We start from the raw sequence: 27,693 nt of genomic DNA on the forward strand, positions 1-27,693 counted from the left end.
ATTGAAGCGGTTTTCTTCACAAGGCTGCTCTTTACTGCACGTATGGGAGCCTTGCTCCCTGAATAGAATCTAAATTTTGGCAGCAGTAAGATCCAAAAAGGATTCCAGATCAGGTAAGAATGTTTTGGGTTTTAGGGAAGAAACCTTTAACTCAACTGGCTGAGCGGATTTTGTCTAGCTGCACTACCCACCATCCTCTTCTCAATGTGGGAATCAGCTATCTTTAACAGTAGGTAAGATTCATCACAAATAGTATAAATTTTCGTATTAGAATTTATTATCTGGGTACTTACCTACTGTTTAAGTAGACCCCACCCAGCCCCCCCACAACTTAGTGGGCTGTCAAGGAGAATTCTGACAAGAGCTAATTCATTCAAAACACACCTGGTGGATAGTCATCCTGGCAGCCATCCAGTCTTTTGTTTGAATGCTGACTTGCCTATCAGTGCAGAGATATAAGCTCTCTTTAACAGTAGATAAATAACCAAATAATAAATTTTTTTAATGAAAATATATATTGTTTAAATAAATAAAGATTTAATGACATTTTTATATGACTGGATTTTTCTTATGCAAATGGTTTAATTGTATTGTATTTCAGGTGCAGTCCAAGGTTCCAAGTTTTTTTGATATCAGTGATGATGAGGATCATCTCATGGACCTACCATCAAGTGTTGAAACAGATCATATCTTGGATCTGCCCTCAAGAGTTATGAGTTCTTTTAGTAAAAACAGAAGTATTGGGTTTTCTTTTCAGAAGAAAAGTTCTAAACAGGTAATTCTGTGATGAATGTAATATGGTACTCTACATAAGCTTTGAAATTCCCATCAGTTTTTGTTTTCCATGATTCTTCTCATGTTTTATCTATTTAAAGGACTGATCTTTTACTTTGTTTGATGTTATGACTGAGTTCCCTTTTCCTTTTCTTTCTAGGCTTCTCACTTGAATTAGCTTGTCTTTGTATAAAAAAATACAACATACAAACCTGTTAATTTACTTAAGCATCATGTTTGGAAATACAGTCTCCTTGCCAAGTGAAAATACTATACTTCCAGCCACATACAGTACGCTAAACTTCCTTGATACAAGGGCCTATAGGCCACAGAAGTGTCCTTGGTTTCTGTCATAGTCTAGTATTTCTGTGCATACTATTAGGAACTCCCAGAGAGACAGACTGTGTTTGGCATGGTAAAGCTGCACAATGACACATCTTGAAGATGGTAGTCCTGGTCGTCTGCTATAGGGAGCTAATGCCATTAATGCACCCCATGAAGTGCACTGTAGGCACTATTAAAAGTGTTTCTAGCATCCATTTGGCCCCTAGCTACGCACACTTTTTACTTCACCTCATTTGTCCATTTACCATCTTGCTACCTGTAACTATGCCTTTGTAGTGCACCTTTGGGGGTTTTCCCAGCAACTAATTTAGAGCCTCATACTTTGCTTCATGTATTTAGATTCTATCACCCTCTTTTCATGGTCTTGATTATTGAGATGGGATATTGCTGCAGATATAATTCATATTTGATGCCAGTAGTGGTTCCAGCATTCACCTGATACTGTCTGGACATTAGTATAAGTTCTCTTTTTGGTAGCGTAGTCGCTTGTTTTGTCCTCAAGGAGTTACCTTCCATGGTCTACCAGAGCTCCATGGTGACCAAACTAATATCAAATAATGCTCTTCTAGTTGGTCTTTTTGGCCAGGTATTGTGTCGTAATGATTAACATTATAACACATGATGGAGTATGTAATGGACTCAAAGATAAGAGGGCACTTTCCCTTATCTTCAGCAAAGCTGAACCCAGTTTTTCCAGCGCCAAAAGAACCTGCAAGAAAGAGAAGTGACTATTGCGCATGCATATCCGCCCTCCTCTTTACAACCAGGCTGTTAAAGACCAAGGAGCCATTTACTCTTTTTGGTCTATAGCGAACGGTTCATGTCGTTACCAGTGCTCCGAAAAAAAAATTCTACTTTTTTCTCCATTTTCATTATCGAGGATTGTGGAAACATCAAAAATAGCAAGATAGGTGCTTAATATTAAGTCTTTAACGCCGAAGCCCTATTTACAAAAATGTCTCCCGTATGCCGGCGCCGTTCAGTGAGTTAATTGTTTTAAATTGAAGCGGAAAAAAGTTTTTTCAAAAATCACAGCACGCTTAGTTTTTAAGATTAAGAGTTCATTTTTGGCTCATTTTTTTTTGTCATTGCCTGAAGTTTAGTATGCAACCATCAGAAATGAAAAAAATATCATTATCATATATAAATATTGGAATATATGACAGCAAAAAAAAAAAAAAAACATATAATTGTATACAAATCGCGCTGTAAGCAAAACGGTTAAAGCTAATGAGTTAATTTTTTTTAGTTGTATTGTACACTAAATTGCAATGATTTTGGTATATAACAAATTTTAAAACGATCAAAGCAACACAGAGAAAATATTATCACAAAATGATGCATGAATTAGTAACTTTTCGGACGTAAAAAATGTTTTTTAAAAATTCACCATAAATCGAAATATTGTGCTAGAGACTTCCCGTTTGTTGAAAAATGAAACTAATTGATTGAATATTACTAGACTGTAAGTGTTTTAGCTTACAATTGCAGTTTTCGACCATTTTCGGTCGAGTTAAAGTTGACTGAAAAGTCAATTTTTTCTATTTATCGTGATTTATATGGAAATATTTCAAAACTGGTAAAAGCTACAACCATGAGTTATTTTTTTTGTATTGTACAACATGAAATTGCGCACATTTTCATATATAAAACTCTATGTAACGACTAATATAAAGTGGTGCAAATATTACGACAACGAGACAGAATTTCTGAGATGTTCGGCGAGTTGCAGCGAGACGTAAGGAAAATGTTTTTTCAAAAATTCACCATAAATCGAAATATTGTGCTAGAGACTTCCAATTTCTTGCAAAATGAAGGTAAATGATTGAATATTACTAGAATGTAAGAGTTTTAGCTTACAATTGCGTTTTTACCATTTCGGTGATTAGTTAAAGTTGACCGAAGGTTGAAATTTTGGCAGTTATCGTGATTTATGTGAAAATATTTCAAAACTGATAAATGCTACAACCATGAGCTATTTTCTGTTGTATTCTACATGAAATTGCGCACATTTTCATATATAAAAGTTTATGTAATGACTAATGTAAAACGATGCAAACATTACGACAGCATGATGAAAGAATTTCTGAGATGTTGGCCGAGCGGCGCATACGTAAGGAAAAAATTTTTTTTTCCAGAAATTCACCATAAATCGAAATATTGTGCTAAAGACTTCCAGTTTGTTGCAAAATGAAGGTACATGATTGAATATTACTAGAATGTAAGAGTTTTAGCTTATAATTGCAGTTTTTGACCATTTCGGTCGAGTTAAAGTTGACCGAAGCTTGAAATTTTGGCAGTTATTGTGATTTATATGAAAATATTTCAAAACTGATAAAAGCTATAACCATGAGTTATTTTCTGTTGTATTCTACATGAAATTGTGCACATTTCCATATATAAAACTTTATGTAACGACTAAGATAAAACAGTGCAAACATTACGACAACGTGTGAAAGAATTTCTGGCGCTTTTGACGTAAGGAAAAGTTTTTCAAAAATTCACCATAAATCGAAATATTGTGCTAGAGACTTCCAATTGGTTGCAAAATGAAGGTAAATGATTGAATATTACTAGAATGTAAGAGTTTTAGCTTAAAATTTTGTTTTTTGACCATTTCGGTCGAGTCAAAGTTGACCGAAGGTTGAAATTTTGGCAGTTATCGTGATTTATATGAAAATATTTGCAAACTGATAAAAGCTACAACCATGGGTTGTGTTTTGCTGTATTGTACATGAAATTGCGCACATTTTCATATATAAAACTTTATGTAACGGCTAATATAGAACAGTGCAAAAATTACGACAAAATGACGAAAGAATTTATGAAATTTTTAGGCTGAGTTACGCCCGTGTGTAAGAAAAAGTTTTTATCAAAAATTCACCATATATCGAAATATTGTGCTAGAGACTTCCAATTTGTTGCAAAATGAAGGTACATGATTGAATATTACTAGAATGTAAGAGTTTTAGCTTACAATTGCGTTTTTCTACCATTTCGGTCGAGTCAAAGTTGACCGAAGGTTGAAATTTTTGTAGTGGTTTACGTACGTCCACTCGGCACCCAACAGACAATTTTAGTCGATGTATGATACGTCCAATAGGCGTTTAAGGGTTAAGTTATACAAAAATTTGTAGTTTTAAACTTTTGAAACAATTTCATCAGTAAGAGCTGGAACCCAGCTCGTTGATTGCTAGCCTACCTAGTTTCGTAAAGCGTTGATTGCTACCTAGTTTCATGAGGCGAAAATTGTTTTAAATTCTAACTAAATGTTTTAACCAAAAGAAATGTTCCGCAACTTATAATAAATATAGAAAATCCTTTCAGGTTATACGATGTCTACAATAATCTAGGCAGTAAGTGAGAATTAAAAGTAACTTGTATATGGATGCTTTTTCCATATATTATTCAGCATCTCTCATAAAACATGCAGGGCGAATCATTAATAAAACTATAATAAAAATAGATGAATGGGCCTCATCTGTAGGTTTTAAATTTTCTATACAAAAAACTCGAGCAGTAATGTTTTCTAAAAATAAAAAGTGGAAAAAAGGTGAAGAAATTTATTTCAAAATCAGAAATCATTCCATACCAATTGGCCAAACAGAAAATTTTTGGGAGTAGTATTTGATAGTCATTTGAAGTGAAAAGCCCATATAACTTACATGAAATCAAAATGTAAAAGACCATTAAACCTAATTAAAAAAACATCGAACACTACTTGGGGAGCTGATAGAAATATTCGTACTGTACTGTATAAAGCAACAGTACTGTCTATCATTGATTATAGAAGCGAAATATATGGCTCTGCATCAGACTCAACTCTGAAAACGTTAGACACAGTTCATAATGAAGGCCTTAGAATATGTCCAGGAGCTTTTCAGTCATCACCAAAGTCATCTTTACAAGTTGAATGTGGTGAACTACCTCTCTCTCTCTCCATAGAGAGCTAGTAACATAAAGAGTGCTTTGAGAATTCAGACAAATGATTCTCCAACCAAAAATTTATTTGGATTAAGAGATGTGTGTTTAAACAATCATCCACCTCCTTTCCCAATTATAGCTAGAAGATTGGTTGAGTCGCTAAATATAAATATACAGTTACCTTTAGTAGTAAAATTACCTCCTCCTTGGCTAATGAATAAAATGAGAATTTGTACACTCTTAAAATATTTATCAAAAAGTTATTCATATACACCAGAACACCATAGACAACATACAGTAGAACATATAATCCAAAAAGGTCCGCATTATGCAATATACACCGATGGATGTAAGTCACAGTAAGGAGTGGGATAATGTGCAGTATCCCAAGACAAAACGTATCAGTTCTCTCTACCAGGTAATGCCTCAGTATTATAGCTAAGTTATGTGCAATAGCATCAGCCATAGAAATAATTAAAGAAACCTCATTGAATAATTTTGTGATTTATAGCGACTCCAGAAGCACTGTAGAAGCCATTCAAAGCTATAATAAAAAAAATAATATTGTACAACAAATTAAGTTTTCACTCCATAAATTATATGATAATGGAAAAAATATTGAAATATGTTGGCAGGGATTAAAGGAAATGAAGAGGCTGATAAAGCAGCTAAAGAAGCAGTCTACATGACAAGAGCAAATGTAAACATCCCTATTAGTGACTATATAAAATATATAAAAACAATCATTGTAAGTAAATGGAAAAATATATGGAACGAAGAACCTGAAAGTAATAAATTAAAACAGATAAAATCCAGTGTTGGAAAATGGAGTTCATATGAGAGAGAGACATACACACAAGTAATTCTGACGTGTCTGAATAGGCCATACTCGTTTGACACATGGACACTTGATGAACAGTCCATGTGGCCCTCCTCCTGAATGCCCAGGTTGCAAAGTGTTGATAACAGTTAAGCATGTACTGTGTGAATGTCCAAAATATAACCTGCAGAGATTATCAAATTTTGGAAATAGGCCAATAAAAGAAATTTTGTCTGAATCTTCAACATTTTCAGTAATACCCATTTTAATGTTAATGAGGAGCTGTGATTTAATTGATAAAATATAAAAAGTAAATAATAGAAATACGAATACCCTTAGACGTCCCATGAATTTTAAAATTTTACTTAACCCTTAAACGTCGAGCCTCTATTTACAAAAGTGTCTGCCGTATGCTGGCGGCGTTCGGGAGTTAGTGCCGAAGCGGAAAAAAAGTTTTTTTCAAAAAATCATAGCACGCTTAGTTTTTAAGATTAAGAGTTAATTTTTGGCTCCTTTTTTTGTCATTGCCTGAAGTTTAGTATGCAATCATCAGAAAAGAAAAAAAATATCATTATCATATATCAATATTGAAATATATGACAGCGCAAAAAAAATTTCATATATAATTGTATAGAAATCGCGCTGTGAGCAAAACGGTTAAAGCTAATGAGTTATTTTTTTCTTTGTATTGTACACTAAATTGCGATGATTTTGGTATATAACAAATTGTAAAACGGTAAAAGCAACACAGAGAAAATATTATCACAAAATGATGCATGAATTCGTAACGTGCGGACGTAAAAACAAGTTTTTTTAAAAATTCACCATAAATCGAAATATTGTGCTAGAGACTTTTCCCGTTTCTTGCAAAATGAAGGTAATTGATTGAATATTACTAGACTGTAAGTGTTTTAGCTTACAATTGCAGTTTTCTACCATTTCGGTCGAGTTAAAGTTGACCGAAGGTCAAATTTTTTCTATTTATCATGATTTATATGAAAATATTTCAAAACTGATAAAAGCTACAACCATGAGTTATTTTTTATTGTATTCTACATGAAATTGTGCACATTTTCATATATAAAACTTATGTAACGGCTATTAGAAAACAATGCAAACATTACGACAAAGTGATTTGAAAGAATTTCTGAGATTTTGAATGAGCCCCAGTTACCGTCTTGGACGTAAGGAAAAAGTTTTTTTTAAAAATTCACCATAAATCGAAATATTGTGCTAGAGACTTCCAATTTCTTGCAAAATGAAGGTAAATGATTGAATATTACTAGAATGTAAGAGTTTTAGCTTACAATTGCGTTTTTCGACCATTTCAGTCGAGTTAAAGTTGACCGAAGGTTGAAATTTTGGCATGTGATTTATATGAAAATATTTCAAAACTGATGAAAGGTACAACCATGAGTTATTTTCTGTTGTATTCTACATGAAATTGCGCACATTTTCATATATAAAACTTTATGTAACGACTAATATGAAACGGTGCAAACAGACAACAAAGTGACGAAAGAATTTCTGAGATGTCCGCCGAGTTACCGCGCGGACGTAAGGAAAAGTTTTGAAAAGTTCACCATAAATCAAAATATTGTACTAGAGACTGCCAATTTGTTGCAAAATGAAGGTAAATGATTGAATATTACTAGAATGTAAGAGTTTTAGCTTACAATTGCATTTTTCGACCATTTCGGTCGAGTCAAAGTTGACCGAAGGTTGAAATTTTGTCACTTATCGTGATTTATATGAAAATATTTGAAAACTGATATAAGCTACAACCATCGGTTGTTTTTTGTTGTATTTTACATGAAATTGCACACATTTTCATATATAAAACTTTATGTAACGGCTAACAAAAACGGTGCAAAAATTACGACAAAATGACGAAAGAATTTCTGAGATTTTCGGCCGAATTACCGCACGGACGTAAGGAAAAAGTTTTTTTCAAAAATTCACCATAAATCGAAATATTGTGCTAGAGACTTCCAGTTTGTTGCAAAATGAAGGTAAATGATTGAATATTACTAGAATGTAAGAGTTTTAGCTTACAATTGCATTTTTCTACCATTTCGGTCGAGTCAGTGTTGACCGAAGGTTGAAATTTTTTGTAGTCGACGTATGGTACATCCACTCGTCACCTGACAGACAATTTTAGTCGACTTATGATACGTCCATTCGGGGTTTAAGGGTTAATTTATTTTGAATTTTAATATACCTTTTTAGTGAGTATATATAGAAACATGAGTATAAATCCGTAACAAGGTTAGCCACCGGCTGCCGAACTGGTTTTTTTATTGTGAGCGAGCAGCTAAAGTACAGCACTATCCTGTACACACTTTTGTCCCCTTATGTTTGGCAAAAGGTTCAAAAATCCATGCAAAACAAAGGGAAAAAGTTCTCATCACATCATAAGACCTCGTCATAAAAGGAGGCAAGGCAACCAGTGGAGGTCTGTAATGTAGTGTAATTGTTTTTGTTTTATAATATTTTTGGAAATTTTACAGATATGTTATAATAATAATTTTAGAGCATTATTAGGATAAATATTTTAGGTTGTTTTCACAAAAACATGCTTTAATTGCCGTATGAAAAACATTTTCATTGTGTTCATTAACACTTTACAATCTTACATTAGCTAAATGACAAAACATACTATAATGATTTTTGCATATTAGGCGAATAAATTTCCTTTAAAATGAGTGTATGATTCATGAAATCGTTTATGGCTGGTTTTTTTTTCTTTTTAAGCGTTTTTCATAGTTTTATTCGTTTTTATCATTTTTTAAAAACATTGCATCACTTGGCACCTTATTACATTGCGCCACTCAAATGTATTATTGTGTGAGTGAGTATGTTCCAGTATGAGAGTGTGTGCCTCTCTGCAGCTTTTAATTTCATTTTCTTTCATTCATCACTACCAAGTGACCTATTTGGTCCCAGTGCTGGGCTTCTAGCCTAGACCTGTCATTTCATCCAAATCCTTCAGGTCAGCCCTATGAGAGCTGATAGTCAGCTCAGTGGTCTGGTTAAACTTTTTTAATAATAATAGTAAGTGAGAATAATTTAGACTAGATTAATAGTGACTGTTTGTCTGTAGACTATGTCCTTGGATTATGTATCTTTAAGTGGCCTACCTTAGTACGAGGACCCTAGGATCAGATAATAACAATATCTGGGCAAAATAAATTGATAACCTAGCAGTAAGGGTACATATTAGCACAGGCAGTCCCTGATTTTAATGGTGGGCTCAGTTAATGGCAATCCGGTTTTATGACGCTTGTCTAGTGACGAAAATTGGCAATTTTTGGCGCCGAAAATTGCCGGTTTCCATTTATTGGTATCGATAATTGGGTATTGGTGCCAATACATACCTAACAGAGGCGCTGATAACCAAAAATTGGCGCTTTTCGGTGCCAATAAGCTCTAAAAATCGTCGAAAACTGCCGATTTTCGGTTAGTGACGATTTTCAGTCAACATCACACCCTCAGAACAGAACCCCTGCCGATAACTGGGGTCTGCCTGTATAAATTTTTACATAAGCTACTTACCCAGTAATTACATAGCTATTATAATCAACCAATATGTCAAGGTGGATGACAGAAGGTCTCATCAGAATGCTTCGTATTTGAATCCAAAAGTTGAGGACATTTTCCCTTGTAGACAAAGGGAAAGTCTCATCAGCTTATAGTAAAGCCGGATTAAGGTCTGTACTGGATGGTGCGAGACCAATCCCTCCACCAACACTTTTGTTTCTTTCTTTTTTCCTTGTCCTTATTATAAATGGTTTACATCTGACTTTAGATCCATTGAACATTGGTTTTCCAAATTCTTCTTCCGTATCTCTCCCTTCCTTGATGATTTGTACTATAGTCCTTCTTGGAATATTGGTAGCTTCACGTGCTTGATCGTAAACTCTCGTCACATCGGTCAAGGGCCCATTGTTTATCTTTTCTTTCGCAAAGTAATTGCGAACGTCGTATGCGACTAATCTGGCAGAAGCAGGGAGAACATGTCACTTAGTTTTTTCTGCTTTTTCCATGGCTGAAGCAGAAAGAACACGTCTGGGCGTACTTTCTTTACAGGGTGAGTTGAGTGAATGACAATGTATATGCAAAATGCTGTTATATATACAGTATAGACGAAGATGAAAGACCAAACGAGTTTTATGGCTTTATAATGACACGAGTTAAATCCTAATCATACAAGTTGGAATTTCAATCCTTTAAAAGACGTGACCCCAATACTCGATAAAGTTTTTCAGTACGATCAACTTGGCATATAAGGAGTTTGGAGGCAGTTTTATCTTTGATACGAAGTGCAATTAAAAGATTATAAAAGGTTATCTCTTATCAAATCTCTACATCTGGATGCTTGTAAAGGGTCAACCATACCTTTCCTATGTGTTTCTTTGATAGGCTCTATCGTTTTAGATGTTAAAAAAGAATTGTGTGTATATATATATGTATGTGTATGTATATATATATATATATATATATATATATATATATATATATATATATATATATATATATATATATATATATATATATATATATACATATATATACATATATATATATATATATATATATATATATATATATATATATATATATATATATATATATATATATATATATATATATATATATGATTGTATAAGGTATATACAGTATGTATGTATATATATACATATATAATATGTATGTATATATATATATATATATATACAGGCAGTCCCTAGTTTAGCGGTTCCGGCTTCTAAAAGCGTTCGAGGGTTACGACCCTTTTTCAAATATATTCATCGAAATTATTCCCGGCTTACATGTTCGGGTTACGACGCGTACGCCGATCCAGCGGAAGAAATTTGGCCCCAAAACGGCAGAATAATCATAATTTGAAGGTTTTTTTGATGTAAACTCAATAATAATGCAGTTTACGTCGTTTTCAATGCACCCAGAGCATTAAAAGTAAAGGTTTTTCTTATGATTTTTGACGATTTTCGCCGATTATATATGGAACGGAAATTAAAAATGGGATGCCTGTTGTATATATATATATATATATATATATATATATATATGTTATATATATATATGTATGTATATTATATACATATATATATATATATATATATATATATATATATATATATATATATATATATATATATATATATATATATATATATATATATATAGATTGCACACTAATAAATGTTATGAGCACACAAACACACACATGCAAAGGCTACTACGATATCACATTTAGAAGAAATAAAAACAAAGAAAATCCGGGATTAATTCGGAGGAGCGGACACTCCACCTGAGTGCTTAATCTGTCGTTACTGCTGAGGTGTTAGGTTCAAGTACAGCGGTTTCCGCATAGGTGACAAGACACTCAGATGCCTCGTTGACAGGTTGGGAGGGCATTGGGAGGATCGTCAGGTGTTAGGGAGGTGATCAGCTACTCTGAGGAATTCTTATATCAATTTCCTGGAGCTGGTGGCTGTCTTTTTGTTTCTCAAAAAACTCAAACCTCCAGAAGAGAGAGACAACATAACTACAATATTCTACATCAAGAGGTTGGGATCATGTTCACTTCCTCTCAGTGTGGTAATGCCAGCCGTCCTTCGGATGGTGCAAGCAAGGAAGTGGCACATGTCTGCAGTTCACCTCACAGGGGGTCTCATTGTAATAGCAGACTCTCTACCAAGGAAAACGACAGCCTCAACAGAGTGGATGTTGGACAACCACTCTTTTTAAACAATAACCAGCATGCTTCCACAACTGGAAGTGGACCTGTTCGCCAGGTACTAAAATCACAAACTTCTAATATGGGTCTCCAAACCTGGACAGTCAAGCAACAGCAAGAGATGCCTTCCTAAAGACTGGAACAAGGGGAGGACAATGTCTTTCTCCTCCATTGTCCCAGATTTCGAAGGTTTTGAGCAAACTTCTACCCTTCAAAGGAACAGTTTACTTAATAGCCCCAAATTGGCCAAACAGGCATTGGTTCCTATTACTTCGGCAGTGGACGAAAAAATAATTTCCACTATTGTCCGCTGTTCTATCCCAGACAGTAGGAGGGGGAAAAATCGTTTACCCATCCTCCTTTCTGAGCCGAGATCTTCACATATGGATTTAAAAAAAAAATATATCTTGTGAAAATTACTAGGTGCCTAGTGCAAAAATTACGGACATCACCTATCCGGCAATACCAGTCCATATGGCAGATATGGTTAGATTATATCCGTACTGAGAGCCCAGTTGAGATTTCTATAGAAACACTTTATTTTTCTTATATACCCTTTTGAAGACATATGCCTTGCGATTACAACGGTCACGGCATACAAGGCTGCATTAACGGAACCCTTGCTTTATGGATTCGGGATTGACTCCATTACAGAAGTTGTCACTTCCCTTCTGCAGTTTTTTGCTCTACAAAGACCCACTCCTGAAAGGCTTCCAATTACTTGGTCCCTGAACAAAGTGCTTAGACTTCTATCAACCTGTCAATTCAGTGGACCCAATACAACCACAACGCACATGCTACGAAAGGCAATCTTCTTGATTGCATTAGCATCAGGAGCTCGCATTAATAAACTGGGCTCTCTTAGATGGGGACAATGCATCAGGCAAACAGCTGACCATCAATTATTATTGTCCCTTTAAAAAGGAAATCTATTCTTATAAGAAAACTCAATTTAGCAGACAAGACATTATGCCCGGTTCAGGCAATTAAGGTTTACCTAGAAGTCACGGGAAATATCCCAGAGGGTCCTATTTTCCTACACCCTAGCACAAACTAACCACTCTCCCTACAAGAGCTGAGAATGATTGTAGTGTTTCTCATTAAAAAGGCAAATCCACACTTTTTTGAGTCACATGATGTTAGGAAAGTAAGTACGTTGTTGGCCTTCTTCAGAAATGTCTCTTTCGAAGAAGCCTCCGAATGTACAGGGTGGTCATCAGTTAAATTATTGCCACATGCTCGAACAGATTCGACTGCACTGTGTATCAGTAGGTGGCATGGTTAGTCTTAACCCCTAGGTGCTATGGCAGAAAACCAGGGGTCTTGTTGACGGTGAGTGTGCTAACTATCGCTGGGAGAAGGGTGACAGTACTGCAACCAAACCCAGCATGCTTAGGTAAGCCACTGTAGAACTACATACTAAAACCTAAGTTCATGTCTAGTTGCTTGTTCCTTGGTACCAAAACTTGAAGGGTATTTGGAATAAAGAATGGGACTTGAAATCTGTGGCTTGACCTCGGACCAGAAATGTTTTTTCCTTTGGGGTGTTGGAATTAAAAATTGAGAGCTTAAGCCTTTTTCGTTACCTGTCAGTTTCTTTTGTAAAGCGCCTTTGAGGACGAAACAAGCGACTACGCTATCAAAAAACAGGTTTTGACTTAGTAAAAACCTATTTTTGGTAGTCGCTGTTGAGTCCTCAAAACCCTCCCACTTCCCTGACGAAAAGGCGTGGGATTTGGGCAAAGGATCATCCTGCATGGACCAACAGAGAGTAATGGCTCCTTGGTCTTTAACAGCCTGGTTGTAAACAAGAGGGCGGATGCGCATGCGCAATAGTCACTTCTCTTTCTTGCAGGTTCTTTTGATGTTGGAAAAACTGGGTTCAGCTTTGCTGAAGATAAGGGAAAGTGCCCTCTTATCTCTGAGTCCATTATATACTCCATCACGTGTTACATTGTTAATCAATACAACACAATACCTGGCCAAAAAGACCAACTAGAAGAGAAATCTTTGATATTAGTTTGGCCACCATGGAGCTCTGGTAGACCATAGAAGGTAACTCCTTGAGGACTCAACAGCAGTTACCAAAAATAGGCTTTTCCTACATCAAAACCTGTTTTTTATACCTTTTTTGCAAAACTACATTTATGGTTAGACAGCCCATCAATTCCATGAGCGGACTGTTATTTGGTATAGGACTCCTGGCATTCTGTTTTTTTTTTTTTGCCCACCAACATAATTAGTGGGCTTTTGATAGTCAGTTCATAATACCATTAGTTGAGAAGTGAACTCCATAAAAAGTTTTTGGTATCTTTATGAGGTCAAGATCTTGTGTATTGTATCATGAATGTTTTGGATAAGAGACAAAGTACTCTCAGTCCCCAGGACATAACCTCAGCACAGATGATGACTTGAAGCCTGAGAATAGGCAATATGGCACAGGCAGAAGCAAAGGACTCATTGTTGACAACAATGGTGCCTTGTCTTTCTAGCAACCTAGATCAGTCAGGATTTGGATCAAGGAGGACAAAATTTGAAAAGAAGCAAGAACCTTAAAAAAAAAAATTAAAATTCCACCTGGAGAGTATGGGTCAAATTCATATGGCAAATAGTTATCCTTGAAATTAGAAAGAGGTAGTATTTGAAGGATATAGATAAATAATTCAGTGTTTAGATGCATAACCACAAATTTACAGAGGGATGAATGGAAATGAATTTTAGAAGTACAGATTCCAACTGAAAGCAATAAATTGAAATAACTGGAGACAGTCTCTAAAAACAACGCTAGCTGCACACTTCACCAGACTTTTGCTTAGATTACTGTACAGTATAGGTGTAATTTTTAAGGGAGTGAAGTTATCTGAAGAGAAATTGCTAAAAGAATTTGAAGACCAAAAGTTACTGAGGTAAGGAGAACTGACAACAGTTTCTAAACAATGTCATCTATAAATAAGCATTATGCATTACTGTAATAGTAGTCATTACAGTATACATTTACTAATCCTAACAACCAATACAGCATGCAAACTTGGCATGATATCAAGATAAAGCTATATATCATATTCTCTAAGAAATTATTTTATTGCCAAGCATATGGCCATATAGATTAAATCTTGATATGGCCACTAACATCCCACAAACATATTGATAGGTAGACAGTTTTCAAATGCTGTGGTGAAAGTAGGAATTGCTGGTTAAGTGCTATGTCAGCTATTGGATAATCTTAGATAATATTTCATTTAATTTTATTTATTGTGAGTCGCTTTGCTTGAGACATTCCGATTTGGATAAATGGGTGTCAGTTGTGTTGTTTATTCAAATGCTGTATAGCACAATCAGGTTTTCCCAGGCATCTGGTAAGAGTCATAGTATTGCATCCATATTGTAGCAGGCTTTAATGGTATTATAGACTGAATTTGGTGGATCTTGGTATACTTCTCTTCTTGATTGAGAGCAAAGTGCAATGGTTTGCATGCAAAAATAAAATGTTTACCATATTTTTATGTAATTTTTTTGTTTTATTTTGTTTATTTTATATGCAATGTTTCAACAACTTGTTATAGTTTACTTTAGTGTAAAGTTTAAGTGGACCATATTTTACCACATCTTTTTAATATGGATTACTATATATCTGTACAGTGTTCATAAATATGCTACAAATATTTTTTATTTTGCAGGTTCCACAACAACATAACTTCATGTATAAAGGAAAGGTTGTAGATATAATGAAGTTTTTGTAAATATATACTATATCAAAAATTATTTTTAGAATTTTTAAAAATATTCTTTGAGAATGTACTATGTTTGATTCTGTTACACTATGCTGTTTACAGTACTTAATAAAGCTTATAAACCTGCTATTTTACATATGTAATACTGCCTAATATGTCATGGTGTTAGCTGATGGTTTAGCCATCTGCAGGCAAAAGAAGTCTTGAGTATTTCTCCTTGGTGATTATCACTCATTAGGTGCTTTTTATGTTCAAGATGTCTCTGCTGCCTTGACTTTTATATTTTTTAGGTGAAACTTACCCTCTATCATTTACTTTATCTGCGACTACTTGGAGCGGGTTCAACAAGTGTTAAAGTTGAAAGAGTCATTAACAAATGCTCCCGATAATTATCCCCACCCTTTGGAGTGTGGGGGTAAGACAGCGACTGCTTCAGTTGTTATTCTTCTCTTGCTGGTTGTGTAGACAAGTGCTGTAAAATTTGGATTTATATACAGTAAACCCCCCCGTATTCACGTTCTCATGATTCACGGACTCGCGTATTCGCGGATTTCTCTGTGGAACGTATCTACCCATTATTTCCCGAAAATTTGCCCATTCACAGTATTTTTCACAGAGAAATATTCACTAATTACTGTATTTTCATATTTTTATGACTAAATGCATTTTTTGTGATAAAACTATTAAAATACTCAGGTGTAAGCACTTTTAGAGGGTTTTTCTTATGTTTAAACTATCAAAATAGGTAGTTCTAAGTGTTTTTAGAGGGGTTTTAAGCATTCGTGGATTTTAGCTATTTGCGGGGGGGCTGTGGTATGCATCCCCCACAAATAGGGGGGGTGTTTACTGTAAGTAACTTACCAAGTAATTACATAGCTATAGTTTCTAACTAGTACAACAGCTAAAATTTGAAAATTCGCGGTAGCGATTCTTTGTTTTGGTATATGGTAAGCTCCCATATTCGCGGGGGATGCGTACCACACACACACACACACCTGCGAATAGCTAAAACCTGTGAATTAGAACCCTTCTAAAAACACTTAGAAATACATATTTCTGAGTTCAGTCCCGTGTCAGCCGGTGAAATTCCATTACAGCACGAATTTCTAGGTATAACATTGCTAGATATACCAGAGAAAAAGAGCTTTCAGGAAAGCTGGGGTTACTACCCCCAGTCGAGCGTCTTCTAGGAAGACGTCGGTATAAAGATGGGTGAGTGAAATACCACTACCACGGAAACCTACTCGAAAGATCTCTCCCTATCAAAATCCCGGAACAGAGCGGTGAGCCGTTACAGCCCCTACACTCAACACCCGCCAGGACGGCGACACCAGCGCCACCTACCTCATTCCATTTTCTAGCACGTGACTGCATCCGTTTTTTCTTTTGTGTGCTCGTCTCTCTTTTTGGATTTTTTCGCATCTACGATGGCATCGAGCAGCTTTACCATCTCTAAGTTAAGTACCATCTTCTTGTGGGGTTTTGTTCTATTTTTGGCTGTTACGGTCTCGTATTTTCATAAATATTGAGATCTTATTATGACGCCACAGCGTCCCCGCCAGCCATGTCGACCATGAGGCGACTCCTTCAGTTCTTTTCTGTTGGAGTTGTCTCCTCGTCGTTATAGATAGATTTTTGACCCCTTGGTTCCCTTCCTGGTGGTTCCTTGCGGTGGCTCCCCCTTTTTGTTTTTGAATTACATTTCATTGGCCTATCGGCCTTTGTTGGGGGTGATGCCCCGTCCAGGTTCCCCCCAGGTTGGGTTCCTGTTATTTTTGGTCTCAAGTAGGCTAATTATTTTATGCTTGGAGATGGTGCTCTCTTTTTATTTTATTTTATTTATTTTACTTAATTTATTTTTGTGGTTTACCTCTGTGTGGTGGCGGCAGCCTCAGATCTAACCGCTTCCCCGAGGTAGGCTATGCTCCCTATTGAGCACATTTTCGTTCCATTCTTTATGTGTGATGGTTATTTTGTGGAGTAGGCTTGTTTGCTTCCATCCCCTTGCCCTGGGTGTGGAGATCAGGTTGAGGGAGTTTTGGTTGCTGTTTCCTCCGGGGTCGTTTTTCGGTGGGCAGAGTGAGCCCCTTAGTTCTCTTCCTCCATTTGGGGGAATCGAGTTCTTTGGATGTGTTTCCTCTAGGCTAGTCGCCTCCTTGCCCCCCCTTCTCGATCCCGGTTGGTTCTCGGCACAAAATTTCTCTCCCTGTTGCTTCCCCCTCCCTTCTGCACTCCTCCCTTTTTCCTAGCCTATACTAGGTTAGGTCCATATTAGGCTTCGCCTAGGTAGGAGTCGGGCTTCGGGTTGCGTAGCTTCCAGTAGTAGGCTACCCTCCCAAGTTTCATTTTCTTGGAGGTATGGATGCAGTTGAGCGGGTGATATGTTTCTCCCCTGTCTCCTGTTCCTTCCTGGTAGCCTACTCCTCTCCCCCTCCCCTCCCCCCCCCCCCCTCTCCAGCCTTGCTCTACTCGTGCGGGTGACGCTAGATGGCGTTTTCTCCGAGTTCAGGGACTCCTCCTGTTGGTAGAGGATTCGCTCCCTCCCATATCGTCCCTAGCATCGCTGTGTTGGGGTTGGTGGTTCGTTTACTCGAACGTGTTCGAGTCACTATCCATACCTCTCGTCTCCCCGTCGGGTTACGTAGATAGGGTAAAATATAATTGCTCCGGCTTATGTTATGAACATATGAGCATTTTGCCCGTCTTGTTTCTCGGCGGGAAGTAAGGGCGGAAGGATTTTCATTATAAAGGGGAGCGGATCCCTCCGGTCTCGGAGTATTTTTACCATCACTTGTTATTGTTATTATTTTTGACTGATATTTAGATAAGTCTGTTTATCTACAGGAGTACTCTCCTTTATATTATATACGTGAGTCGGTCCTACACCCGGGGCTCCGCCCGTTATTTTTACTGGCAGCCCTTATGGTTAGTTCCTGGTTTCTCATTCCTTCATTCCCGGAGTACTCCCGGGTCTGAAAGCTTTTTACCTTCCACTCTGTGTAATTTAGAGCTTATTGGCCCAGTTTATGATAAGGGAGTTCTTCTCCGCCGGAGTATTCCGGTTGTAGTTGAGTTTCCCGGCCTTGCCGGCTTTAGATTGCTTAGGGTGGGAGGTTCATGTACTTTTCTACTTACAGACTGTTCGCTGTGAGGAGCCGGGGTGTACCGCCTCCCTTCAACAACCCTACGGTCACGTAGTATGCGGACCACGCTGGTTGTGCGGTCCGACTTGGCGACCTGGTTGTTTGGCACCCTGATGGTTGTGAGGTTTGTTTCGCTCTCTGCACAACCGTCCAGGATGAGTCGTTAAGTGACAGTCTTTTCTTCCGCTTTATGCTCCTCATATTGTATATTGTTTATGAGGTTCCCGGACTGGTTTTTTCGTTCTTAGCTAATTGTTGGTTTTCTTACAGGCGGACGAAGCTTCCAAGAAGTCTGCCTTGGAATCCCTCCGGGCCTGGGTGGCTGGGTTTGGCAGGAATGTTCCGTCGGGAAGCCCTACGTCCTCGGCGCTAGGTTGAGGACTTGCTCTACCCCGCGCGCACGGGTGGCGGCCGCAGTGCCTGAAGATCTTGCCACCCCTATCATCCAGCAAATCCGGGATGCGACCCAGCCACCCCAAGTGGATATCCTCTACGCTGAGGTCTCGGAGGATGTAGCCGCTTTGGATCTTAACCTGGAACCGATGAACACAGAGCAGGACCAGGTGGTAAGTGGTGAGGTAAGTGAGGTTGTTGGGGCGGGCCCCCCTCTTTTGACTCCCTGCTTCATCCGTCTCTTCTTTTGCAGGTTTTGTGAAGTCTTCCTCCTTGGGTGATAGAGCTCCGTCTGCTATCCCCAAGTTGAAGTTGAAGACTTCATGGAAGGCGAAGGGCTACAAGTCCTCGACTTCCAAGAAGGCATCGCCCTTCCCCCCGTCGAAGGCTAAGGTTTCAGGACCTGTAGCCTCCGGGAGCAAGTCTGGTTCCTCCGGCAAAGGCGCGAGTAAGAGGGCTGCAAAACCAAGCCCTCCTCGCCAACCTGCTTTCGACGCAGAGGCCTTTGCAAATCAACTTTATAAGAAGTTTACAGAGGACCTAGATACGAGATTTAATAAAATCTCTGAGAAGTTGGCCAGTCATGATAACATACTGGCGGGAATGGCTCGCCCACCCCCAGCCGAACCACAGTATGTTATCCCCGACACTGCGGACCTCCCGCCGTTCGATGTCGGTAACCCTTGGCGTTTCGCACTCCGGGCCATCCAACATGATGGCAAGCTGACAGTGGAAGGTCTTGACACGAGACGGTTGGAGGAATTGGAGTTCTTCCCCCCCGATCTCCTGCCCCCTTACCCAGGCTTCGTGAGGCTTACAGAGGAAGCTTGGATTCGGTCAGATAAGGTTCCTAGGAGACTGTCATCGTCCCTAGGGACCAAGCTCAGTCGGCTCTCCTGCGCACTCTGGCGGAGTGGCAGGCAGATATCAAAGTTGACTCCTTTCAAGGGCAACTTCACAATGTTCGCCCTGGGAGACAACCTACCCACCCCTTGCTTGGACAAAGTCGCTCTGGCTCACGGCCCGGCGTGCTTTGATGGTAATCCGTTACCACAGTTAAGAGAAACAGACCCTACTTCCTGGTATTCCCAGGAAGTAATGAGTTCTGGGTGGGCGCCCGTCCACTTTCACTGTCGGGAAGCTGGACCCCTTCTGCGCTTCCTCACAGTTCAGTGAGCAGCTCCCCAAGCTGCGGAATCTTTATTGAAGGCGGAGTTTGATGCCCGGACTAAGTTAGCCCGGTCCTTGAACTCCGTCTGCCTTACAGAAGCTACTGCCGTCTCCTGCTCGGACGAGCCATTCTTTCAAGTTTTGGCTAAGTCCTTGCTGGCTGGCTTCCAGTCTGACTTGTCTGAGTTTATCATGGCCAGACTGGAATGCAGGAAGTTCATCTTCGCCGATGCTACTATCCGCCCATGAGCCTAACAAGCTCGTTAAAAGCTCGATCTGGGGACCTAACCTCTTCCCTGAAGAGGAGGTCACAAACGTTATGGCTGAGGCTACACGGGCCAATCAGAGTCTGCGCTCTCGCTGGGGCATTTCTGCCTATAAGCGCAAGACCCCAGAATCGGCGGCCCTCAAAGCGAGAGGAGGCAAACGTTTCAGGAGGCATAAGAGGCCCCACCATCAGGCGGTAGTCAAGCCGTCCCGGTCTCGGCAGTGGCCCAGCCTTCCACCTCCAAGGCTCACCCCAACAGTATGTGCTGGTCCAACCAGCTGCACCCTCTTATGTGGCTTCACCAGCGTACAACCCCACATATGAGGGCCGTGGATACTTTCACGGCCTTAATAGGGTTGCAAGGGGAGGAAGAGGCAAAGTCCCTCATAGAGGGAAGCCCAACACCACCCCAAGGGGAAGACCTGGACGTGGTAGGGGGAATAAACCCGCTCCCTCCCACTGAGAGAACCCAGGTAGGCGGTCGCCTGTATTGGTTCAGGGACCAATGGACCTTCAGCCCTTGGGCACACAGCATTGTGTCCAAAGGACTAGGATGGAGCTGGATCAAGAACCCTCCTCCTCTAACCAGATTTTACCAGCCACACCCACATCAATCCTACAGGATTACGTGACAGAATTGCTCAACAAACGAGCAATAAAGAAAGTAAGGCACCTAAAGTTTCAAGGCAGGTTATTCACTGTTCCCAAAAAGACTCCGATCAGCAAAGAGTGATCCTGGATCTGTCGCGTCTAAATCTCTACATAAAATGCGACAAATTTTCGCATGCTTACGGTAGCTCAAGTGCGGACTCTACTTCGGCGTGGAGCCGTCACCACCTCTATCGATCTTTCAGGCGCTTATTATCACGTCCCGATTGCGCGGAACTTCTCTCAGTTCCTCGGTTTCAGACTCGGGAATCAAGCCTACTCCTTCAGGGTCATGCCCGCCGGTCTGAACATTGCGCCCAGGGTATTCACCAAGCTGGCGGACACGGTAGTGCAACAACTCCGGTCTTGAGGATATCCCTAGCAGCGTACCTGGACGATTGGATAATTTGGGCACCAACAGTTCGGAGTGTCAGAAGGCTACGTCCATAGTCATCAATTTCCTGGAGTCGCTAGGTTTTCAACTGAACAGAGAGAAGTCCCGCCTGACTCCGGAGTCCCGGTTTCAGTGGCTGGGTCTCCAGTGGGATCTGTCCTCTCACACGTTATCTCTCCCGCCTCCCAAGAGGAAAGAGATAGCATCTCTCACCAGGAGATTTCTCAAAAATCCATCGGCATCCCGCCGATCCCAAGAAAGAGTCCTTGGGTCTCTTCAGTTTGCCTCAGTGACAGACCTGCTCTTAAAAGCGAAATTAAAAGACATAAACAGAGTGTGGCGGAGTCGAGCCAATGTCAAGCTCAGAGACAAGGTCTCCTCTATTCCTCGAATCTTAAAGACAAGACTGCGGCCTTGGACCACAGTCAGAGGCCTGTCCAAAACAGTTCGCTTCAATTTCCCCCTCCGGCACTAGTTGTTCACACAGACGCTTCCTAAGCGGCTGGGGGATATTCACCAAAACAGAAAGTACAAGGAACGTGGTCCACAATGTTTCAGCAGTTCCATATAAATACCCTGGAAGCTATGGCGGTCTTTCTAACTCTGAAGAAAATCCGCCCCCAACCGGATTCATATCAGGCTGGTGTTGGACAGCGCAGTGGTAGTTCATTGCATCAACAGGGGCGGCTCCAAATCAGGTCGAGTAAACCAAGTAATGGTTGCTATCTTCTCCCTGGCGAACAAGCACGGCTGGCACCTGTCAGCCACCCACCTAGCGGGTGCGGGCGTGGTGGCGGATTCCCTGTCCAGGGCTACTCCGTTGGAGACGGAGTGGTCCCTGGACGTGGAATCTTTCAAATGGATTTGCCGCCAGGTTCCGGGCCTCCAAGTGGATCTGTTCGCAACGGAGAGCAACTTCAAGCTCCCTGTTATGTGGCCCAACCTGGACCCTCAGGCGTTACGCCACAGGACGCAATGACAGTAGATTGGAACAATTGGGAGAAGATTTATCTGTTCCCTCCAATAAATTTACTGCTGAAAGTATTACACAAACTCAGGACATTCAAAGGTCAACCAGCCCTAGTAGCCCCTATTGGCCGAAGAGCAATTGGTTCCCTCTTCTTCAGGAACTGGGATTACGGAGTCTTCGGATTCCCAAGCCCATTCTGACCCAGACAGTACAAACCAAGACTGTGTCAGCTTCCTCAAGAATTCAGAATGCCCTAGTTTTATGGACTTTATAAAATTCGCAGCCCAAAAAGGAGCGAACATTGACCCTGTCAACACTCTGTTTTTAGAATCAGATAAAAGAGATTCTACTCTTAGACAGTATGACTCAGCAGTCAAAAAATTAGCCTCCTTCCTGAAAGCATCTGAAGCCAAAATCATGACGACTAATTTAGGAGTTTCCTTCTTTAGATCACTGTTTGAGAAAGGCCTTGCTCCGGCCACTATTACCACAGTCAAGTCAGCATTGAAGAAAGTATTTCTTTACGGCTTTAAAATCGACCTTACAGATTCCTATTTTTCGTCTATCCCCAGAGCATGCGCTCGTCTGAGACCAGTATCACGTCCACAGTCTGTTACGTGGTTTCTCAATGACGTCCTTAAGTTAGCATCAGAGTTGGATAACTTTCATTGCTCTTATCAGGATCTGTTAAGGAAGACTTTATTTTTGATTAGCTTGGCTTCAGGTGCTAGAATCTCAGAGCTGTCGGCTCTCACTAGAGGTGATAATTTTGTGAACTTCCTCCCGTCTGGAGAGGTCCTCCTTTCCCTGACCCTAGATTTTTAGCTAAGAACGAAGACCCACAGGACAGGTGGTCTCCTTGGAAGGTGGTGCCCCTTCCTCAAGACCAGTCTTTATGTCCAGTTTATACATTTAAATCTTACCTTTTAAGAACTCCACAGAGTAAGTTGGGTCCTCTTTTTATCAGGGAGAAAGGTGGTACTCTTTCACTGAATGCTATAAGACAACAAATTCTGTATTTCATTAAACAGGCCAACCCAGATTCAGTTCCTAAAGTTCATGATATTCGAGCAGTTGCTACTTCCATTAATTACTTTCATAATATGGACTTCTCAGAGTTATCTAAATTTACGGGTTGAAATCACCTCTAGTGTTTAAACGCCACTATTTAAAATCGCTCGAAGCCCTGAAATTTTCTACCATAGCTGTGGGAAGTGTCATCTCCCCACCTTAACTAATCATATCCTTATCCTTTCCTTTCCCCCCGCCCGCCTGCCTCATTTACTTCTCTGCTTATTCTCCTGGTTGATTATACCTCACTGCCTGGCTCCTCATATTGATGTATCTTGTATCTGTTGATGGAAAAGTGTAATCTGACATGCCATGATTGTTTTTTCTTGTGGGGTACTGGACGGTTTTTATTTGGCTCCATGTACCCCAGATATATGTATATGTTCTATATATGTTAATTTTCATTGATCTTGTCTCTTACGTGTTTAGCCTAAGTTTACGTGTATAGTATTAAGGTTGTATTTGCAATTATTTTCTGCACATTTCATGTTTCACCTTGCTTTAAGTAATTTTAAGATTTTTGGGGCTTCTTCCCGTCGTGCGGGGACCTCCCCATTGTTTCATAGTATTAAGTTTTTGATGTGCCTTAGATTTAGTATACCTTAGTTTTAGTATTCTTGCTTCATGAAAGAGATTACTTGATTAAAATTATTTTCGTAAGATTTTTGCCTTTTTCTTCAGATTACCTTTTTTTTTTTGTAGTTGCAGCCTTGGCATGATTCTCTATCACTATTTCACCGGCTGACACGGGACTGAACTCAGAAAAGGGATTTTGACAAAGGAAAAATCTATTTCTGAGGAAGGTCCCATGTCACCCGGTGACCCTCCCTGACTCACCTAGTACTCCCCCCCCCCTACTTGCACATGCCAAGTCTGGGGTTAGTGCTAGCATGGAATGAGGTAGGTGGCGCTGGTGTCGCCGTCCTGGCGGGTGTTGAGTGTAGGGGCTGTAACGGCTCACCGCTCTGTTCCGGGGATTTTGATAGGGAGAGATCTTTCGAGTAGGTTTCCGTGGTAGTGGTATTTCACTCACCCTTCTTTATACCGACGTCTTCCTAGAAGACGCTCGACTGGGGGTAGTAACCCCAGCTTTCCTGAAAGCTCTTTTTCTCTGGTATATCTAGCAATGTTATACCTAGAAATTCGTGCTGTAATGGAATTTCACCGGGTGACACGGGACCTTCCTCAGAAATAGATTTTTCCTTTGTCAAAATCCCTTTTTGATAGTTCAGACACACACAAAACAAACTAAAAATGTTTATACAGGTATTATCGTACTTATGATGGGGTTAGGTTCCAAAAAAAAGCCATCGTTTGTTGGAAAAAACATAAGAAATACCAAAACGTATCTCGAACATAGCCTAGCCTGCACTAGGGTATTCGGTACCATATATACATATATGGTAACCTAGCCTACACTATAAAGCATACTCTATACATACACGGTATAGTAGTTATTAATATCAGCTAATTCTGGAGGTTCATGCAAAGTGATTTATGATACTTCAGTGCAAAGAGAAATTGAATAACAAGAATTATCTTAGCCTACACTATGGTACATTGTATACACATAAGGTAGCATAGACTACATTATACTGTACTCTATATTCACATACTGTATCATACAAACGTCAACATAACGAATATGCGTCTTTTAAAATGTTATGCCTTAATTTACTGTATCCAATAATATTATATATATTCTTATATTGCTTTTGTATTATAAATTGCTGTCATAGAAATCAATGTTTTGGTTTGGAAATAGTTTATGCTGCGTTTATTTCGCCGTATTTAATTCAGTTCAGAGCGCTTTTCTTGCTTCTAGTTAGCATAAATGAATCTCTAGATTATTTATATGGGCCAAGGTTATTTTCGTTATACGAAGTGTTCTTAAGTTGAAATAACTAAAATATGTCTCGTTGTGAAATTAATTTATCTATAGTATTTTTTCGATAAAAAAATTCAAGATTCCGGTCGCTATTTTCACTTGATTTCATCATAATATGAGCTTTATGTATTTATCGTTTATTGGCGTAAAAATAACAGTAATGTGTTCTTTCATGCCGAGTAGTTTTGATTAAAATATTTTCTTTCCAATTTTAATGGCAGTTGAGTTTCATCTATGTTGCCGACGCATGATAATTTACAGTATAGTCATTAGCAGCTTGAACATTGTTTTCTCAGCTTCAGCTACAACTTGCAGCTTAAAATTATCAGTATATTTCCTTGACGATCTTTTATCCATACTGAATAAGGGTATAATGTAAAAATATATCAGTCCTATTCTACTTAACATCACTTGTGCTATAAGCTATGGTAATTGTTTATTACTATACGATGGTTGAAATACCAAGTAAACAGCTGTTGTTATCCGATTCGGTTATAAGCAAAACAACAGTTTCTTGGTCGGTTGTTTATGGCTGTACGCATTTACGCAAGAGTTTAGCGTTACTAACAGTACTTTTATTCTCTTTTACTTTTGTAAATAGAAGATGGGATAAAGAGGTGGGGGAAAAATTGTCTATTGTAATTTGGTCTCTCCCACTGCCTGATTATGCTGCTGCCTGCACCTGCGCAAAATTTTAAAATATTTTGTAAATAATATTGTCGTATCGGTATTAATTGCTTACCCCATTGCAAAATCAAGTTATCGTAAGGTGAATTATCATAACTCGAGCATTACTTGAGTATTTTAATAGTTTTATCACAAAAAGTGCATTTAGTCATGAAAATGAGATGAAAATACAGTAATTAGTGGATATTTCTCAGTGAAAAATACAGTGAATGGGCAGATTTTCCCCAAATAATGGGTAGATACGTTCCACAGAGAAATCTGTGAATATTTGAGTCCGCTAATTGTGAGATCGCAAATTAGGGGGGTTTACTGTAGGTAGCTAGTCCCGTCCACTTTCAGGAAAGAGAGGAACAACTCAGCAAAGAACTTCTATTTGTTTCTGCCGGCTGACGACAAAGGTTGTTAGCTCTCAGCTAAATTTGGAATACATTACCAGTGTTGATTGAGATCAATTTGGTGAAATATATTTACTTGGCAGACTTTCAGCAATTATTTTAGAGGATAGGTTTTTTCTTAAAAGACCTTAGTTTTTCAAGATCAGACTAACTTTTCCTTACATAAGACTTTTGGTAGCTGACTTGTTTGATGATGTGTGACACAAGTACATCTTCCACTAGTTATTGCAGCAAAGGCTGCAATACGAGGTTAACTTCAGCAAAGTATGACTCGCATACCATTTGCGCAGATTGCAGAGGTCAGGTTTGTTCTTTAACATTACTGTATGAGTAATGCTTAGATTGGGATCCTAATTAGTGGAAAACTTTAAGTTCTCATCTATATAAGTTAGAGAGGGATAGGGAGAGAAGAGCATCTATTAGGAATGACAATAAGACTACAGCTAGTCAGGAATCTGATAAGTCTTCTGCTAATGTTGATGTGCCTATTATTTCTGTTCCTGTAATATCCCCTATTCCCAGTTCTTCAGCTGTACTACCTGATCCTTTACCCAGCTCCCACACTTCCAACACCAATGGCACTGCCAGCTTGGAGTCGAGATTTGACTATAAGTTTGAATTAATTGTGGAGTCTATGGCCCAATTAGGGTCTTCGGTTCGAGCCCTAATGGACCAAGTGAATAAAGGCAGTTTTAAGAGTGCAAGTGATTGTTAGTGGAGGAGCTGGCTGCCTGTCCTGCTGACTCCTAGGCAAAGGTCCCTTGCACACTCCCCTTAACCTGGGAGAAGCCATACCGGGGGCCCAAGGGAGGTTGGTGGGGTGTGCCCACAGGTAGTCGGCCCCTGAGTCGCTCCTGTTGTAAAGTCCCAGGGCGCAACAAACAGCTGTTGGAAAGGCGTCTTTTCGGAGGTGCATCGTCTTTCCACGAGTTCAGAGACATCTAGCCCTGAAAACAGGTGCCAGTGGCGCTCTAGTGATAAATCCAGGCCACTGAAAAGGCCAGCAGTGGATGTATCCGGCAGCCCTCAGGTGCCTACTAAGAAGTCTCACGTTGCGGAGCTCGAGGAGCCTTCTTGCAGTTTTTGGGACAGCCCTGAACATTTTTCTCTTATGTGTCCGGATGCGAAACGTCGAGTGTTGGCGCTTAAGCGCTCATCTTTGGTGCATAGACGCAAACGTTCTGTTTCACCTGTTGATGCTGCAGTGTCTGAGCACCTGTTAACGTCCGATGTGCCAGTAACTTGAGAGTGCCCAGTAGCACCTAAGTGCCCAGTAGCGCCTAAACGCCCAGTGACTTCCCAGCGCCAAGT

General features: G+C 39.5%; 1 protein-coding gene across 6 annotated transcripts in view; it reads left to right on the top strand.

Moving 5' to 3' along the window:
* Nucleotides 1-15,482, top strand: part of LOC136832833 (biorientation of chromosomes in cell division protein 1-like 1) — a 121,523-nt gene extending 106,041 nt beyond the window's left edge. For 4 of the 6 annotated variants that reach the window (XM_067094504.1, XM_067094496.1, XM_067094508.1 and 1 more), the window contains exons 4-5: nucleotides 602-775; nucleotides 15,302-15,482. In XM_067094504.1, the coding sequence (XP_066950605.1) occupies nucleotides 602-775; nucleotides 15,302-15,364 (237 nt within the window). In that variant the 3' untranslated portion in view covers nucleotides 15,365-15,482. Of the gene's footprint in view, nucleotides 1-601; nucleotides 776-15,301 lie in introns of those variants that run through there. The other 2 variants (XM_067094513.1, XM_067094517.1) reach the window with 1 other exon arrangement.
* The last annotated feature ends 12,211 nt before the right edge of the window (nucleotides 15,483-27,693 follow it).

Source organism: Macrobrachium rosenbergii, chromosome 4 (genome assembly GCF_040412425.1).
Source record: "Macrobrachium rosenbergii isolate ZJJX-2024 chromosome 4, ASM4041242v1, whole genome shotgun sequence".
Lineage (NCBI taxonomy): Eukaryota > Metazoa > Arthropoda > Malacostraca > Decapoda > Palaemonidae > Macrobrachium > Macrobrachium rosenbergii.